The 20,686-nt window shown below is 37.9% G+C and overlaps 1 protein-coding gene across 10 annotated transcripts in view; it reads right to left on the bottom strand.

The window, feature by feature from the left end:
* The window catches only part of LOC135216129 (protein madd-4-like), an 832,309-nt gene that overhangs the window by 60,256 nt on the left and 751,367 nt on the right, over positions 1–20,686 (bottom strand). For all 10 annotated transcript variants that reach the window (XM_064251194.1, XM_064251195.1, XM_064251193.1 and 7 more), the window contains 13 exons: positions 19,280–19,478; positions 18,135–18,315; positions 17,192–17,303; positions 8,127–8,318; positions 7,322–7,827; positions 5,584–5,771; positions 5,286–5,441; positions 4,721–4,963; positions 4,368–4,566; positions 3,917–4,075; positions 3,409–3,593; positions 1,927–2,207; positions 975–1,146 (listed from right to left, as the gene is read on the bottom strand). In XM_064251194.1, the coding sequence (XP_064107264.1) occupies positions 975–1,146; positions 1,927–2,207; positions 3,409–3,593; positions 3,917–4,075; positions 4,368–4,566; positions 4,721–4,963; positions 5,286–5,441; positions 5,584–5,771; positions 7,322–7,827; positions 8,127–8,318; positions 17,192–17,303; positions 18,135–18,315; positions 19,280–19,478 (2,773 nt within the window). The remainder of the gene's footprint in view (positions 1–974; positions 1,147–1,926; positions 2,208–3,408; positions 3,594–3,916; positions 4,076–4,367; positions 4,567–4,720; positions 4,964–5,285; positions 5,442–5,583; positions 5,772–7,321; positions 7,828–8,126; positions 8,319–17,191; positions 17,304–18,134; positions 18,316–19,279; positions 19,479–20,686) is intronic.

Raw genomic sequence — 20,686 nt, 5'->3', positions numbered from 1 at the left:
CACTAATAAGCCATTTTCAGAGAAAACAAGAGAAATATCCCTATAACAATCATGCCCTATCTGTTGAATATTTATAAACCAATGATCACATTCATTAGAACTATAAAAATGCAACTACCCCAATGAACTTTTATCTTCTTATTTTTTATTAATATTTTATACCAGAAATTTTGACACTGACAGGAAACGTAGAAAATAAACTATTCTTTCATCATGAGTTTAAGATTAACTGTTGTACGAGTGTAATAAGAGCAAAGTTCATAACCTTATCTGTTTCATAGTTAAGAATCAGAATTAATTTATCAGTCAAATATTTCAGTGGACCTCAAATAATCCCATCCTAATCATAACTTTGGCACTGCTTTTTTTTGGAGGAAAAATGAAATCTAATTGCCATATTCACCTAATTCATGTAAATACACAGCTACAATAAAACATAACTTCTACTTAGCTTAACATTTTTGACGGGCTTTCTGTTGAAAACCTTGAGATTCACTTTTGTAGGCTATGAATGAAGAAGCCTCCATTTCATGGCAGGCTTTGACTCAATTCAAAAACTACTAGTATACAGTGTTTAACTCTCTATCTAGCCTAAAAATACCTTTGGTTTAAGTGAGATGGTTAAAAATAAAACAAATAAGCAAAATTCCACCTGAAAAACAGTTATGCTATCCGTTACAAGAGTAAAGGATAATAATTTTTCTTTCATATGGAGACTGAAATTAAGTCAATGATGGATTATGTTAATCTGGAAACAAGGTGTTAGCTAAATATATGCTAATAAACAAGACAAAATCCTTAGGCTAATGGGCCAACAGTGTTACCTTGGGCATGTGCAAATCTTGAATCAAGATACAGAGACCACATACAATCACAATATGGTTACGCTGGTATTCTATCTACATTAGGTCAGTGTGACAATGATAAACAAGAGTCTTGAACAATTACTCTATAAACACAAATTAAATCTTTACCTCTTCATAACCTGATTTTGTGCCAGTGGAATGGTACTCCGTTGAAGTTGGAAGGCTTGGCCATTCAGTCCTTCTTGGAGGAGAATACCCTCTACCTGCTGTGCCTGGTAATGGGCTGTGATAAATTGTGCCAAATATTGGATTTTCTTCACTGGTGATACGACTTCCATCACTGAACACAATATAAAATATTGAGGAAATTAGTATAAAATAATTATAATAATTAGAGTTATTATCATCTTCAAATAGTATCCCGCTGAAAAAGGATTTCTTTAGCTCAGGATGAGAACAATCCTATAACAATGTTTACACATGATGATGAATGGCCCTCAATGCAAACAAGAGCATACTGATATGTACATGCAGGTTTGTACTACCATGACACTCCTCTCAACAAGGCTGCCAATCACTTGTGCAGCTCACCTTTGATGACAATCTATGACTTCATCTTCCTGTGTTTATTTGGCACCATATTTAAGGCAGTATTTAAGCAAATGAAGTGACTAACCACTCTAGGCTACATATAAAACAGGTGACTCAACACTATAAGATCTTGAACCCAAGATGAAAACTGTTGTGAAAATGTAAGAAGCCAATGAAAACCAAACAAACAAGTATGAAAATGAAGTGTGTACCCATGGTAAAAATGAAAGAATGATTTGTGATAAAAAAAAACAATACATATTTACAAGTGGAAAAAGAATTGAATTCCAAGCAAAGGAATAAAGACACTAACAAGGTGTCTTATCACTTGAAGACTAGAGCAAGACTTATTCAGAGATCAGTAAGGAGGTAGGATGCCACCCACCCTTTCTTGCCTAAATTCTCAGTGCAACTGCCCTTTTAAAAAAAAACTGACACTAGTAGGGCAATGTGCTATATTTCTGTACAATTACTCATTATTTACATCTAAAACTTATCCTTTACCAAAAACTTAAGAATTCCTTCTTACCTGTGGTGATTGATTTTCCCATATAAGTGACCAGTTTCTTCTGATACTACTGTCTTTTCTTCTGACAGCTGATTAGCATTGCTATGGGTAGTCTCATGATCGGTATGCAGTCCAGGGAGGGTGTGTTCATTCTCAACATTAGGCTTCATATGATGCGTCACAGTACCATAGACATACTCGTCATCAGTTTTCCTAGAGTCTGTGTGCCAATCAGTGGTCTCATATACATTAGTTGCTTCACCGCTGGTCATTTCCACAGTATGCATATTTTTACTGGAAGCCTGAAAGTAAATGAATTTTTAAACAGAGAGAGAGAGAGAGAGAGAGAGAGAGAGAGAGAGAGAGAGAGAGAGAGAGAGAGAGAGAGAGAGAGAGACAATATTTTCATGAACCAGTCCATCATGATGTTATCTGACTTTCTTTCACTTTGAGCAATTAATCCATAATGGTTGTCAATGCAGACCAATATACGTGTACTACTGCATGCTATAATACAAGAAGATTTAGGGGTAATTTGACACCAAAATAATACAAAAAATCCAACCAAGACAAACGGTTCAGGTTATATGAGAATTAGGTTATAAATTTCACCTAAGTTTTTGTCTTGCACGCATATACGTATATCTTTCATTTTTCTGGGCTGTAAGGACTAATTAAATGGAAGAGAGAATGCAATGCCCCTTAAACAAATGTTCTTTTGTTCCAAAGGAATTAAAAAAATTTTTTTTACTCAAATCTTAAGTCATTCTATTCCATGAATATTACAATTCAAGTCACTGAATTTTTTTGTGTAGAAATATTTCGAATGTCTCAAAAGACATAGCTACTGACTACAACAACAATCTGATATCTTCATTAAAAACTTTGTGGAATACAGCCTTAGGTATCTAAGGCATCCTTCACTTTTTCCACTGATCTTGAAAATTCTGTTCACTTTTGCAAAGAGGAAAACATTGAGTTGCAAAAAAATCCTGATTACACTCTATTTATAAATTATGTTCCACAGTATTTTCATAATACATAATCAGCCATTTTGGAAGAGATGCTCCAGGTTTAAGGAGTACGTATGTATATGATTGAAAATTGATAGGAAAAAGAAATATTAAAATTGAATAGAAAATGATCATACTTAAAGAAATATCAGTCTAATTTTTGAGTGATTTAAAATCTTTTGTGACCTTAAGACCTTGAAATGAATCTATTTAATAATCCTTTGAGTCAAATAATCAAGTGACTAAAGAGTAGCTTCCAACTAATTTCATGATCTGACAAAAAAGAAATAATTAATTAATTACAAATAATAATAATAATAATAATAATAATAATAATAATAATAATAATAATAATAATAATACAACCCAAACACTTCTTACCTATAATTGCAAAAACACAGGATATAAGAGTAATTATATAAGTGATGAATCAAGTGTTTAAAATTTTTAAATAATGCAACATCATACAACTAATTCCACTGCTCTGTACCTTAAAAGGTCCTTCTCCCAGTGTATCAGAACTTGGGCCCATAGGGAATGGTTGAACAGGCCTCAGAGTTGTTTCTGTTATTTGCAGACCTTTAAAGCCATTTCTCCTCCTTGCACCGTTCCGACCGCCTTGTCTGCGACGACCTTCACGGCCCAATTCCTTGCCAGACTTCCTGGGATTCCAACCTGATATAATGTACAGAGGTTTGAAAGTCACTGCTTGAACTTCTAAATCAACTTTCCTTACAGTGTGAATATATCACAAGAGTCAAACTATTCATTAACTTGGATTTAAGTTAGAAAAAGCAGTAAATGAAATATTACTAGCTTCTAATCAGTTACAAACCTTGTTGCTAAGTCACCATGGACTGCCATGGTGACTATTTAAAACTGCCACTCTCTAATAAAATGAAGATCATGTGATGGAAATAATACCATGTAAAATTGGCTTAACCAGATCAAATAAAAGGGTAAAAAAATATTTAAAAGATACAATTTGCAAAACCAACCATAAGTGAAATCTGTGTTAGCTGTGTCTTCATGTGTGTGAAGACTAACTTCATTAGCTGAACTACTGGATGGCCTTCGAGTTTCATGGGTCTCTGAAGAAGAATAGCTTGAGGGTAGTGGTATGACTACCAAAGTCAAATTAGCTTCTGACCTGTCAGCTGGAAGGATAAGAGTATTGGTGTCAATGAGTATATCTAAATTTTTAGCTGGTTGAGAGAATCAGAACATAAATGGACTACCATATCAGCATTCAATAGTATATTCAATAAAGTTAATACAGAAAGTACATGGTACCTATTTTGCGGCAATGTCGTAGGTGGCATACGTCAAGTGAGATGCTCTACATCATCAGTAAAAAAAAGAACATTTATTACGTTCACAAGGATAATGAGTATACTTCACACAGCTGTATCTTAAAATGTTATATTGAATGTTGCTACTAGTATATACCTTTGCATTTATACACTCCTGAATCTGGATACTGAACTTTCCTTATTTTTAAGACACCTTTCTGAGTGGTCTTAATGGCACCAGTTCTGCTAATTTGTCGTCCATCGTGCCACCAAGTAATCTTCGAGCGGTCAAATCGACGTACAGGACACTTAACTTTCAACCTCATTCCTCGGAAGACGGTGGCTTTGCCCCCAATCTGTACATATAAGTTGTTTCATAGGCTAAGTAGTCATTTCTAATAATTAACATGATAACAAGGCACACCATTTGTTACAACTAGCAAAACATATGGACTTAAATTACAGTGAAAATATGTTTTTTGACAAAAGCAACTAATACTGGATTCATACCTTCAGAGTGAGTTTCTTCATGAATTTACTTTGAACATAATCTTGATGAGTTTGCGACCTGATAACCGACTTCTCGGGTCCTGCAACACCACCCTGACACGGCCTTTGATTACACTTCCTTCTGTCTCTTGGACGTCTGAAAGGGCATTCCCTGCTTGGCCGCTCCTCTAACTGTCCAAGGGCCATTACTTGCTGACATTTTACTGCGCGTGTCTTCATTCCACCTCCACATGGGGCCGAACACTGTAAATTATAATTGCATGACATGAAAGGAAACAAATATAGCAACTATAAACTAATGTAAGAAATATACATCTATTTACTGGACATATCAATTCTGCAATAACAAATGCAATAACTAACGTTAAAATCCACAATGTATAAAAGCAAACGTTGTATTTTGAAACAATATACGTCAAAAATTATTTTAAAATACAGGTTTTGCTCGTAACAGAGGCTTTTCACTTATTATTTCCTGTCACAGTACAGTGATGCACCATATGAATGCAATTGCTATCATCAGATATGCAAGGACACTAAAGAAAAAATATGTAATATATCAAACCTTGGACCAGTCAGAAGAAACCCATTCTGGAGGACAGTCTAGGATGTTACAATACTGCTGAGTGCGTTTTGGAGGTTGTGGACACAGGCTGTCTGGTACAACTACCGTATTGGTTCCACCACGAGTGACTTCATGGATACACTTCACTTCTCGCATCTGAAATCATAGGTATTAAAACGTTGTTAATAAAGAGTACTACATATGTCAACTGGGAAGCCCCAGTTTCCAGAGTTCAATAATATCCATTCAGTGAGAACTGGCAAAAAAAAAAAAAAAAAAAAAAATTAATTTCAATTACCTGGACTCCTCCTCCACATGGCTTACTGCATTCTCCAAACTCAGAAACATTCCATCGAGGTGGACAAGGCTGGTCGTTACAAGTGCGCGTGATGATATCCGGCCTCTCTTCCATATTGCACTTCTGAGGCTCGACAATCTTTTGATCAGCGATTCTGATGCACTTCACAAGCGATTCTTGCACACCCCCTTTCAAAGAAAATTTAAGAGACTACATTTAAAAGTACTGTAGACTCAGTTCACGGTTGATTTCAAGAGATCTGATAGGTTACATTGCCAAGTATTAAATAACAATATAAAAACAATGTACACTAAATATAGTAATACCTATATAATGTTGTTTCTATAACAGACGAGAAAAGTGAAAATATTTCATTTGTATTGTGTATTTCATTTTTATTTATTAATACCTTGTATCAGTGAAACTGATTTTGTAAGTGTATGTGTAGAAACACTACAGTAAGCAGGGTCAATGAGAGAGAGAGAGAGAGAGAGAGAGAGAGAGAGAGAGAGAGAGAGAGAGAGCGTACATACTGCTGTCAGCACTAATGTTCATTGTAAACTATGAATGAAGATGGTATTCGGAACACTAAAATACAACAGTGCCAATCACGAACACTTACATTGGCTTCTCTCAGACGCTGTGCTTACTGGAAAAATGATGACCATAGAAAATGGAAAAGGTAATTATGCATAGTGTACAAGGGTATCATACAGATTCATTTTCATTAATCTGTGTTTACTGTGGTTTATTATAAGTTTGGAGTTACTGCAGTGATACAGAGTAGAAGGATGTCTTTGGGTACATGTTCTGAAAGGGGCTGAACGTTTGGGAATATGTGATTTCCAGAGCAGAGTCATAGGTCTAATTAGCAAAGAAAAAATGGAGAGGCAAACTATTTTACGTTACCTGCTGGCGAGAAGATGAATGGTTGATAGTACCTTTCATCATTAAAGGTCAAATTAGAAGGTAGGCAAGGTTTAAAATGAATCTGTAATGGTTATCAAAATAAATGAAGTTAGTAAGAAAGGAGGAGGAACGTGTAGTACAATCTCACTTTAAACATTAGAATTCTATATTTCCCCACAATGACTTGAAAGACTTTCCTTTACCCTCAATTTAAAGGCAAAGGACTTTTTGCTTTATTGCATGACTGTTTATCACCTCACCTGCAGCCAAATGGCACATTTCAAGTAACCTTCAAGGGCCCAGGAATATAAAACTTAAGTTGGAAACTCAAAAGAATACAACTCCAAGCCATACCACTGTTGGTAAAGTTGAGCCACTGCCTCAGTGATGTTACAGACTTGATAATTATTATACTCTGCCTTCCCACCGTCATCCCTACATTAAGGCGTCGGTTGCCTTGATGCGCTTTCTATTGAAGGCATCACCCTCCACCAAACCTCCTCTCCCCATACCATATTCCTTACAACATCAGGCATGGTTTACTGTTTGGTTAAGTGGTTTTTACGACAGCATACCCTTACTGTCATCAACCACAATTATGGGCTGTGGGCGTCGCCTCTGACTAAAAAGTCCACCTGCACGGCAGCAGTTTCCACAGTTACTGGCGGTTGAGCCTAACCTTTTACTCAAAAGTAAGACTGCAAGGCAGCAGCTGTCCTTTTAGTCGCCTTTTACGACACGCAGGACCTACGGTGGCAGTAGTTTTACACCCCTACCACAGGGTCAGACTTGATAATATACTGGAAAGCACCCAAAAGCTTCTACTCACCAAGACAGGAAGCACTGCAAGGGCCAAAACCAGACGTCATCCACTCGTAGAGACTGGCTTTACTAGAGACGTCTACGCTGTAGGTTTCCAGGAAATTTCCATCCCCACCTCCCATGTCAATTTCGATGGAGTTAATCTGAGAATGTTCCGACGGCGAGTGGGACTTTCCGCGGGAGAGTTCGTAGCTCTCGTACTGTGAGCGCCCCTTGGTCTCGTCGGTGTAGAGGAGCAAAGGATCCTTTTGGTGGTGTGAGTGGCTTGGGGCTTCAAAAGAGTGAAGGCCAGGTCGGGGTTCGTTGTATGCTTCTGCCTGTGGCACCGATAGGCTGGTTTCTTTGATGTCAACTACACTTGATGGGGCGTCCTCATCCACGAGTCTCGGTAAGAAGGGCGTTTCGTGTATCTTCCTGTCATCGGGGAAGTCAAGGTCCTCTTGCGCATCTTCCAAGCTTGCGATTGGAGGATCATGAGCTGCATCACTTACTTCTCCAGCAGGATAGTCATGTCTGGAAAAATGAATGACATTTAATTAGCATTCAGGGTGCTGGAAAAGTCAACAGAACAATGTTTGAATGTGCAAGGCAAAATATATTGCATATAATTTCCTATCTCAAAAAATACCCACCATCATTATTTAAGCTGCAATACTCTACGCGAAAACAAAAAGATACAGAGAACATATTACAATAATCTAGATACCCAAACGAATAAGAATAACTGAAAACACACACACGCACACACAGTTATGCGTGTTTGTGTTCATACAAGTATAACAATGAACAACAAAGAACCGGTCTGCAACTACCTGGTCATGGCGTGAGAGCAAGGTGGGAGAACACATCTCTGGGACTGAGGCGGCTTCACGCCGGGACACTGGTCGTCAGGAAGCACCGCCACAGTGCGGGAGAACTCCAGGAATATCTTGCAGGTGACACTGCGATTCCTGACGCCCTCCCCGCATTTCACGCTACACTCGCTCCAGTTTCCAGTCATGTACCTGAAGCATAGTACTACAGTGAGGAAAACACCCGTTTCGTTTCAAAACACGAGAAAATAATACTAAAAGAGTTGTGTATACAACTACTGAGAGAACCATGACGATTCGCACAACTTACAGATGACAATAGAGTAACGTTTCTTTTAACAATATTAATTTGAATTATGATAAATACATCAGTATCAGGGGTTATTCTGAGATTCTATCAAAATATATCCGTAAAAATGAATAACCAGATCACGAGAGCTTCTTGACAATACTGGACAAATATCAATATATTTTAATTAGCAGAATAACATGCAAAAGTTCCTCTAGAAGCCCTGATAATGTTATTTGATCAGTGCAACACTGGAACACAGGTTTCAAATGAAGAGGGCCACACTGACCCTCAAATGATATATCCACTGGAGAAGTATGTGCGTAAATAGAATCGGATAATTTCTTCCCTACTTGGAGATGCATGCTTGTCATTTTTCTACTCTTGTAAAAGAACATTTTCTAAAATAAAATAATTAATTTGTTAAAATTAACAAAATACGGCCTTGAATATACTAGATCAAACTGTCTGTTATACATCTGCACTAATATCCATCAAAACGTAATACCATTTCCCGTGGAATACGCTTACAAGTAACAGTTTTAAATTTGTGTAACTTAGTCAGATATCACGAGAGAGAGAGAGAGAGAGAGAGAGAGAGAGAGAGAGAGAGAGAGAGAGAGAGAGAGAGAGGAAATTAAACAAGCTGTGGGTAAATTCTAGTTCACATTTTAAATGGGTGACCGAATGAAAAGCTTTCACCCAAGTGAAAAGGCATTGTCGCAAAATGAGAGAGAGAGAGAGAGAGAGAGAGAGAGAGAGAGAGAGAGAGAGAGAGATGGTTCGGTTTATTCTTGCAAACTTATATTTGGGATCGCCAAATATACAAGAAAACACTCTCGAAATAAGTTAAATACGGAGCAAAATATCCGCAGAGTTATTTGAACGAATGCACCCAATTTTGTTTACTCTCTTCGCAAATGGAACTAATCATTCTATCGACCGATAAGGAATACCCAGAGGCTTTGAGCATGACCTTTAAGAACTTCTTCATCAGGGGAGGGGGGGAGGGAAGCTCTAAGGGCCAAACAGAACCACAAACAGAAAACAAAACCCAATTTACATCGGTAGGTGAGTGTTGGTTGGCACTGGCGCCGCATCGAGTAACTGGAGTCAGGATTCGGGGGAAGGATGCGAGCGCTAAAGATAATAGGACGAGTCTTTAAAGTCAGGGGGCGGGGGGCGGGGATTAGAGGGAGAAAAGGGGTGGAGAAAGGAGGAGCAAGGGGGAGGGGTTATGTTATGGAAGGAAGAGCGAGCAGGGAGAGAATGGACACAGCAGGAAGAAGAAGAAGAAGAAGAAGTTAAGAGAGGCTGAGAGGAGGCTGCTGCTGCTGCGAAAGTCTAATTCATGGACAACACTCAGCTGGCGGACCTCTCCCTGTCATTATCCTCTTTTTCTTCTTCTTCTTCCTTCGGCTCCTATCGTCGTGTTTCACTTCCTTCCCAGTGCGACGGAACGAGTGCGATGTCAACCACGTGCTGAAGACCTAAGCTTAAAAAAAAGAAGAAGAAGAAGAAGAAGAAAAAATAAGGCCCTACCAGGAAAACTAGGCTATCGATGGGCGCTTGGAACTAAAAGGCGGGATATGATGAGGTTGGCTTGAAGGCAGTCATGGGTGGCGGGGTAAAAGAAGAAGAAGAAGAAGGGGAAGACGAAGAAGAAGAAGAAGTGGAAGAAGAAGAAGAGGAAGAAGAAGAAGGAGAGAAAAGCTAAGGATGGAAAGATGCGAGGGAGAGAGCAGGAGAAGGTCTGCCGGGAGAGCGAGGGCGGGGGAGGAGGTGGTACCGTCTGGCGCCAAGAGGCCGCAGGAAATGGTGCATCCGCGGCGCTAGTCGTCATGGTAACCAGGCCTGCTTCTGCCGGCGCCACCGGCCATCTCCGGCCTTTTGCCTCATTATATTCTCTCTGCTCGAGGCTCTTCGTCAACACTCAACTTTTCCATTCGATATTTAGACGTTTGCCAACGATTATGTCATAATATATCGTTCGAGTGTTATACAGATGCTTGAGAGAGAGAGAGAGAGAGAGAGAGAGAGAGAGAGAGAGAGAGAGAGAGAGAGAGAGAGAGAGAGAGAGAGAGAGAATCCTCGTAAGATGTCGGGTGACTGGTATTCTAGAAAACTATACAAAAATATCATTACGTATTATTATCATTTTATTATTGATGCTAATGTTGACGATGATGATGATAATATTGGTTTGTGGATGTTGTTACCATTAAAGTTTAAACTTATGGTACGGTTATTGTTTGTCACTCAATTTTTTTTGTATCTCAACTTTACATCGGATTGATTTTCCGAAGTGAATGTGTGATTCCCGGATTTATTTCGGTGAGCGAGTCTGAAAATAATATTGGAAAAGTTAAATTCTTTAAAAAGTGCTATTTTTTTCTTATGCTTAAAATAAATGCGATTTCCTTCGTTAGGAAGCTTCGATAAAATTACTAACGAAGCTTCGATAAAATTACTAACGAAGCTTCAATAAAATTACTAACGAAGCTTCGATAAAATTAATGTCTAAAGGTGTGCATGCGCACAGAAAGTTTGTGCGTTTACGGATGGGTATTGTATATATTCACAAGAACACTGGCCAACCTGTATTGATTTATAGCCATAATTTCAAATCATAACAATAACGAGACTCTATTATTATACTCAGTATTTTCGCTGACCTTCATTTGCCAAGGTCACTCAGGGGTGACTTAAGACTTTTTACAGCCTCGCTTTCGAGTCCAGACGAACTCGTAAATAACTTAGAAATAAAAAACCTGCAGGACCCCTAAGTAAGTATGGATGCATGCTGCATTTATATACGTATGTATTATATATATATATATATATAATATATAATATATATATATATATATATATATATATATATCCTATATATTGTATGGACGCACGTGCATGTATACAGATCAACAGATAATTAGGCAGAAAGACAAGAGATACAAAGTTCAAAGTGAATTCCAATACTTAAACACACACAACACACACACACACACACACACACACACACCGAACTGCTGAAGTCTTCAATAAGGGAAAGTAACACAGCAATAGAGGGACATTTACTCCCTGAGGTCGATTTCACACCAGAGGAGCCCTTCGCCAAAGTCACTCTGACACATCATTAAGACCTACTACGAGAGGAGGGCGAGCAGGAGGGAGGGGAAGTTGAGTGATGGAATTTCCTTTCCCACATAATCCTAATCTCAATAATACCGAGGATGTTGCAGACTGGAGGGCGTTCAAAATCAGACACTGTTTTCTGGAACCGATTATAAAATTTCTGTAACTGCCGAATCATAGGTTTGTTTGTATATCGTATTAGGATTGATACAGGATGAGCACAGTCGATTTAGCTGATTCATAAATATTAATAGGAAAGTTTATACGAAGAGCTGAAAAGCAAAGAAAAATGAATCTCTTATCCTCTGCCTCTCGCTTAAAATCTTCAAATAACATCTTTCTATCTTCGTCTCAATTAAGCACGCAAAATATATGACCTGAACATACTAAGTTTACTTCCCTATCACAAATCCTTTATCAAATAATCTTAAATGATGCCTACTCCTGACTGGTGGATCAATATACCAGCTACAGATTTATGTGTATTTATAAACACCGTCAAAAAAGGCCCATCAATGCTAGTTTTCACCATCAGATTGGTATATTAGCTTTAGTGTTTGAGATAACTGGGGTCGATTTATGATCTCCCACAGATAGAATTATCTTCTTCCCATTTAAACGTCTTCAAATCACATCAGTCTAATGCCTGTTGATAAATTTATGAACAGTTGCGGTCTCTTTCAATCACTGACCCTGGAGTAGATGGCAATCGGTTTCAAAGACCCATCAAGTATTCCATGAGTTATGCCAGGTCCAGTACCTATTAAATGCGTCTGGCATACCAATACTACACTTATTCCCCTTGAAGATTCACCAAGGGAGTAGGTGAAGTTATTTTGTTTTCAATTTGTTCTACAGTAATTTAACGTTGATCAGTTCACTACCCTGTTGCAGCTTTCTAAAGCAGTTTATGAAATGGGCGAAGTGGCATCCAATCAAACGAAACCAAGAGGCTGCCTATCAATGAAAAGAATGAAGCTCCAGAGAATTACAAAAGATGGTCTGATTGATCACCAAATTTCCCTTGATTCAATTTCATCAATGAGACAGGATAGTATGAAAGCAATATTATAAATTGGGATAAATAAGAATGGCAAAGGCATTAAAAAACTTAGTGACTAAAACATTTAGAAATAAAACTAACGTTAAACCTCTGGCACAGGCCTGAGGCATCTTGAAACAAACGAAAAGTTAACAGGATGGAGTCCTCCAAACATATTTCCAAAAAGCGTTGAAACGTGTATTGGAGATTTGGCAACGGATTATACACTATGGCAATAGGTTAGCAAGTATAACTCGTAGATCGAAACGAGACTTAGCGCAAACAACGGAAGCGAAGGAACAAATGAGAAGGTTGACTAATCTGCAAAAGCAGAAACAGGCAAAGAAGTAGGAAAGGGGTGAATCATCGATTTAGTTAATTCTGAGCAATGATTCTACGAATGAGGAAGAACAACAGATTACACCTCCTAAACAAGAACAAACAAACAAGGAAATATATATATATATATAGTATATATATATATATATATATATATATATATATATATATGAATAATTATCACATCGAACCGTGATCCATTTATATATCAATTCAAGCTACAAATGTCCTTTAATATCTAAATTCACTTTACCTCCCAAATGATATATTTTCATATATGTACCGAAGGGGAATTTTTTAATTGATAATAATTTCGTCCCCCCATGGGATCGAACCACCGTCCAAGTGGACGGGGACGAAATCAGGACAGTCAGTTGGCTGATTGGATAGCGTCACTGACTGTCCTGATTTCGTCCCCGTCCACTTGGACGGTGTTCGATCCCATGGGGGGACGAAATTATTATCAATTAAAAAATTCCCCTTCGGTACATATATGAAAACATATAATTTGGGAGGTAAAGTGAATTTAGATATTAAAGGACATTTGTAGCTTGAATTGATATATATATATATATATATATATATATATATATATATATATATATATATATATATATATGCAGTCAGGCATCACCTTCATGTGCATTTTACTAAATTGTTCATCCCTTGGCCGCTGTTTTTTTTTCTGTGGAACTTGTTTAGCAAGTTTATGGCTACTTGACAATAACGTTTAACAATAATTTATCTTATCGTAGAATAAAAATTATGTAGATAATTATATTTCCGTGCACTTTAACACAACATCAGGATATTCAAACAGTCTATAAAAAACATGAACACCAACAATGAGTAAGAAGAGCGTGAAAACTGCCTTAAAAAGGTGAAAACGTCTTTCCACACAAAAGATAATAAGGGCGAGTCTAAAGACCCCCATCTCCCTACACAGGGGGGTCCATGAACCCCCGTTCCCAACCCTCCTGTCTTGACCTGGATCCATTCCAAACCTAAAATGAGGAGAGAGAGAGAGAGAGAGAGAGAGAGAGAGAGAGAGAGAGAGAGAGAGAGAGAGAGAGGGCTCAGCCAGCAAAACATTTATTCTGTGATCAATCATAATTTCCAAATGGTGCATCAATGGCTTATTTCAATCTCAGCATGATATAGGCGGTGAAAAATCGTTTTTGAAAAGGTATAAAGTACATATACGAACGTAAAAATTTCTGAAGACAAGCAATACTTGTATCTAATGCATATATATAATATATATATATAATATATATATATATATATATATATACAATATATACTACTATATATACATATATATACATATATATATATATATATATATATATATATATATATACATATATATATATATATGTATGTATGTAATTTATATATATATATCTATATATATATATATATATATATATATATATATATATTTATATATATATATCTAAATATATATATATATATATATATATATATATATATATATATATATATATATATATATATAAACGTGTATATATATTTGCGCAGAAACATAAAAGTAAATTTCTTCCTTTAGAAGCCTTTTTCATTTCAGACGTGTGTTTTGCAAAGTACCACTTAGGAAAGATATACTTTACGATGAAAAATATACAGACGTATAAAAGAGGCAGCGAAACCAGGAATTATTTTCCTGTTATCAACAAAATAGTCCACCGAATCTTTTGAAGGATAAAAAAAAAAAAGGTTGTGGGGTTGGGAGAGGGGACGGGGTGGAAGGGGGGATGTAAGGGGGGAAGGGGAGGAGACCTCTCCACTCAACCATTTCAAAGCAAGGTACAAAAACATCTCCCAAACATATTTCATCATTCCATCACAAACTCTTCTTGCCCTTCTCCGCACCAGGAAAAGGAGACTTATAACCCTCTACTCTAGATGGATGGAAGGATGGATGGATGGATAGGATGGATAAACACCTCTCCTTCACTGAGGCAAACAGAAAGGGAGAGGTGGGTGTAGGAAGACGGGTCCCGCAGTCAGATGGCCCCAAACCCCGTAACCGTCTATCACCTCTGGTTCCACCCAATCCACCCCTAGCAGGTTCCTTCCTTTCCCCCCCTCCCCCTCCTCAACAGAAAAGGAGGGGGGTGGGAAAGATACCCCAACACAAAACCCCCTTTCCAACAGAGGATGAGTGGGGTCAGGGTAGTTGGGGGGGGGTTGGGGTGGAAATAGGCAAAATGGGTTGCTCTTGAAGCGATCGCATCCCAAATGTTTTCCTTCTTTGATCTTCAAGTGATCCTTCCAGATTTTCGACTCAGCGTTAAGACAGGGATCGTGAGTGTAGTACATCCCGGAGCCAAGGTTTAGATATATTTATATATATATATATATATATATATATATATATATATATATATATATATATATATATATATATAGCTTTTGCCTTCTATCACAAACGATGGTTAACTGTTGAACCCACCATTCAAAGGCATGCATACATTTGTATACATAAATATATTCTAAGGAAGAGTGACAAAATGAAATACATTCTGATGCGGTATATTTCCAGAGGTTGCTAGAGATCCGAAATGGTGCAATAAACTAGTTCGTCACTGTAACATTCAAATACAGAGAATAAAGACAATTCCATCAGTAAGTAAACACATTATAAAACGAGCCGAAACTAATCACTAAAATTTACATCTTTATTTTTAAAAAATCTAATAAACTATTAAGTATCTTCGAATAAGTTGAAGGCTTGAAGTGAGATACCCTTTGCTGCCAACCAAAGTCTTATTATTTCTCACAAATAAGTTAAATATATATAATTATTATATATATATATATATATTATATATATATATATATATATATATATATGGATATATCTATATATTGTATGTATATATATATATATATATATATATATAATATATATATTATAGAGAGAGAGAGAGAGAGAGAGAGAGAGAGAGAGAGAGAGAGAGAGAGAGAGAGAGAGAGAGAAAATATTTCCCAAAAACGCGAGACTCCCAGGGGAGAATAATCGTAACCATTTGAGCTACGAAACTGGCAGCAGCGCCAAAGGTTTGTCGCTGTCTTTCCGCATCCGGGTCTATTTTTCGAAATGAGCTTCTCATCCGGTTGTTAAGAAAACCTGCAATTCTCTCTCTTTCTCCACCAAACGTAAAAACTTTGGATATTCGTCTTGGTTGTGCCTCGATGCGATGCTCGAATATTTCTTTGACCTCGGACAATTCTTCACGGCACCGTTGCGAGTTGTGAGTGTGTGTATATATATATATATATATATATATATATATATATATATATATATATATATATATATATAGTATATAAATGATTCTTCATGGCACCGTTGTTAGCTGTGAGTATGTATGTATATGAATATATGTGTGGTTTTTTTTGTAGGTTTGATAGTATTACAGAGGTATATCTTATCTTTGCGTGAATGAACTGCAAACATCGGGAATGATAGAAAGCGATAGTTTTGAGAGAGAGAGAGAGAGAGAGAGAGAGAGAGAGAGAGAGAGAGAGAGAATCTTCTACATAAATCCTGAACTATATAAGTCAAGATTTTATTCCTAGCAAATCTTACATGAAATGTAAGCTATCTTCTGAAGCACTATCATCACTGTTCCTTCTGTTCTTGTGTCGTCTGCTTATCTGAATGTCGATTAATAACTTGACAGAATAAAGATAACAAAACAGTTCTTTGAAGTCCCATTTTCCTTGTCGCAGTCTAGTGCATTTCATAACTACTTTCTCCATGCTGTTCATAACCTTGTCGCAGTCTAGTGTATTCCATAACTACTTTCTCCATGTTATTCATAATCTTGTCGCAGTCTAGTGCATTTCATAACTGCGTTCGCCATGTTATTCGTGATATGTAAATAACACGTGTTATTGTGAACAATTCTTTCGAGACATCTTTAGCCTTATCGCAGTTTAGTGCATTTCATAACAACATTTTTAAACCACACAAAAACTTCTTTCAGTTTTCTTCTGAAGATGGGCCTTAACTGAGTCTGACCATACACACATCTCTTGAGAAAGGGTCACAGATAAGGCCTGAAAGTACTCGAGTGTTAACCAAAAATACTACGTAAATACTTACAAGTAAACAAGTTATACTCAATAACCTTGTGGGTTTCTTTTTCCAACATTTTTAACGAATGCCCAATGAAAGCACTCAAGAGAAAAGTCGTAATTAAAGAAGATTTCAATCGCGCTACTTACGTAGGTTCCGCTGGCACCTGCTGGTCAGCCGTAAGTGCCTGTGGACGAGGCATCAAGGGAGCGATGCCTTCTTCACTGGCCAAAGCATCGTGTTCATCTCCCCACCAGGATGCTGTGACATACGAAAAAAACAACATTTTAATCTAATACCCCTTTAATCAAATTCAAAAACCATTATTTCATGGAACCTATGGATTACTGATTACAGTTATCTAACTATGAGTAATTTACTTATGAATTCAGTTAAAGATGGCTGATTGAAATAAATTTCTGGAGAGGTTGATATACATTTCTGGAGAAACTTACATTTCTGGAGAAACTTAAATACCTTTCTGGAGAGTTGAAATATATTTCTAGGGAAACTGTAATACATTTCTGGAGAGTTAAAATACATTTCTGGAGACTGAAGTATATTTCTGGAGAGGGTGAAATACATTTCTCGAGAGACTGCAATACATTTCTGGAGAGTTGAAATAAATTTCTAGAGAAATTGAAATACATTTCTGGAAAGGCTGAACTACATTTCCGAAGAAGTTGACATATATTTCTGGGAAGGCGGATATACAATTCTGGGGGACATTAAAATACATTACTGTCGAGGATAAAATACACTTTTGGAGAGGTTAGAGCATACTTCTGGAAAGGTTGTAATGAATTTATGGGGAGGTTAAAATACACTTCTGGAGTGGTTAAAACACATTTTTGGAAAGGTTGTAATGAATTACTATAGAGGCTAAAATACACTTCTGAAGTGGTTACAGCATTTTTCCGGAAAGGCTGTAATGAATTTATAAGGAGGTTAAAATACACTTCTGGAGTGATTACAGCAAATCTCTGGAAAGGTTGTAATGAATTTCCGGGGAGGTTAAAATACACTTCTAGAGAAATTATTGAAATGCACTGCTGGAGAAGCCGAACGGAATAAATCTCTCACAACACTCACGAGTATAGGGCTGATGTCTGGGGTGTGCCAGGGTCGACGGAGGCGGGCAGGCGACCCCAGTGCGACACATTCTGCTGTCCGCTGGTCGCAGGCTGTCGTCGCAAAAACGGGAGGAGCGACCCTGTGCATCACGGCACAAGACGACCCTGGTCTGGATGCCCTCGCCGCAGGTGGCTGAACACTGGAATGGAAGATTTTTTTTTTTTATATATATATAGCATTTTAACATCATGCCAGGCACTGGGGGCAACTAAGGTCATTCAGCGCCGAAAAGGAAAGTGACAGTAAAAGGTTTGAAAGGCGTAACAGGAGGGAAACCTCAAAGCAGTTGCACTATGAAACAATTGTTAGGAGAGGGTGGACAGTAAGATTGAGGAAAGAATATGAACGGGGCTACAGTAAAAGGAATGAAAGTAGTTGCAGCTAAGGGCCGAAGGGACGCTGCAAAGCACATTAAGTAATGCCTACATTGCACCGAATGAGGTGCACTGACGGCACTACCCCCCTCAGGAGACTGAGATGGAAGGGGAGTTTATTTGCTTAAGGTGTCAAATACGTCACAACTTGAGCTTTTGCGAAGCGAGCTGGAGGTAACTGAGTGTTAAATGGAAGGAGAGCTCTTTGTGGGTTATAAGGAAGCATCGGAAAAGGAATACTTCGGTAGTTCCCGTTTTTCTGTACAGAAAGAGAGAATTTTAGCGTCTTGAACGTAACGTCCAATTAAGTTATTATTTTATTTATTCATCAGCTAGTTTGATTAACCATGATTCATTTTCTTTGTTATATTGTAAACAATTATATATTTCTTATTATATACTCACTGGTGTTTAGTTATTGTCACTTGTTATAATACCAAATACTGAATTTTCATATCTAATTCCTTCACATGGGGACAGTCTGCTCTGTGCAAGCATTCCATGAAAGTTCTTAGTTCTCCAACTTTTTCTATAACAATGCATACACGCATACACACACACATCATAATAAATCATAACATATTTCATGTAAAAAAAAAGGGGGGGGGAGGGTTTGCATACATATACATCAGAATAAATCAAAGCACATTTCATGTACAAAAGGATGTGGAGAGAGAGAGAGAGAGAGAAACTGGGTAACAGACGTCCATTTTGATCTGACCGTCTTACCTGAGACCAGATGCCGTCGTACCACCTGGGGCAGTCGTGCAGGTTGCAGGGCTGCCGATGGCGGGGCATCGGAGGGTCGCAGTTGTGGTCGGCGACGCGAACGGCGCTCGTGTTGCGTGGCTCCTCGCAGTAGACCTCCCGAAGCTGGTAGCCGGAGCCACAGGACACGGAACAAGCGCCCCACTCCCCCACTTTCCAGCTGCAAGAAAAGGTACCAGGAATGTCAGTGGTCTCGAGTGTTTTTAGGAATATCAGTGGGTCTCGAGTCCTTTTCCTACTACATAAAAATGCTAAAACATCCACTTTAGAAACTGTACGATACTTTCCAACTAAGGAAGGCATAAAAAATATTAGTAAATCAAGTTCTCTCCCTACACAGGGTTTAGGCTAGAATAATTAGTACATTTAATGTTCAGTTCCTCGCTGGACGAGTGGTTTTCGCGCTCGGCTGCCAATCCGGTGGTCCGAGGTTCGATTCCCGGCTCGGCCAACGCGGAATCAGAGGAATTTATTTCTGGTGATAGAAATTCATTTCTCGATATAGTGTGGTTCGGATCCCACAATAAGCTGTAGTAGGTCCCGTTGCTAGGTGACCAATTGGTTCCTAGCTACGTAAAAATATCTAATCCCTCGGGACAACCCTAAGAGAGCTGTTAATCAGCTCAGTGGTCTGGTAAAACTAAGATATACTTAACCCTTCATGTAATGTTCGATGCAAAAGCCACCCATGTAAGGAAATAATGTGTTTACAAAGATTCTGGAGGGTAATGACAAGAGCAACAATAAGAAATAATATGCGACAGATATTATGTTTACAACACAAGAAAAAAAAGGAAACAGAAATATGATCTCCAGACATTTTCACTTACTTGGCAACAAACTAAACTTCTCCCGTTATCATCAATTTGAAGAAAGCTGTATAAAAGACTTCAAGTATGCAATGGGGGCATTCTAAAGACTGTCAGCTATGCAAAATTGAACAATTCTTACGAAATTCGGAAGACATAATGTTAGGAAGAGTTCAAGATTCAAGGTTCATCGAAATACCAGCCTTCTTAAGAGTTCGAGACTTCCGATCGCTTACGAATTTTTCTCCATACCTTTCTCTGTCATCTGGATTCTCTTGATTAAGAGATATAACGCTTGCCTCCTTAGCCACAGACCCTGGGTTCGATCCCGGGAGAGGAAGAAAGGAGGTGGGTCTCTTGTGGCAAATAGATTACAATGAGTTGCAGCTAGGATTGCGAACAAAGCGGAGAAAATAAGGACAGACAGAAAATACTGACAGACAGAAGTGATTAATGTTTCGCCAGAACATGCAAGATGGCACGAGCAAAATAGGACTGGCTTCAGCGACAACTTGCACCCCAGGACTGCCACCTAATCAACTGCAGAAATTTTACTTTC

Source organism: Macrobrachium nipponense, chromosome 6, assembly GCF_015104395.2.
Source record: "Macrobrachium nipponense isolate FS-2020 chromosome 6, ASM1510439v2, whole genome shotgun sequence".
Taxonomy (NCBI): Eukaryota; Metazoa; Arthropoda; class Malacostraca; order Decapoda; family Palaemonidae; genus Macrobrachium; species Macrobrachium nipponense.
The sequence above is the reverse complement of the archived record's forward strand: the minus strand, read 5'-3'. Positions and strand labels throughout refer to the sequence as shown.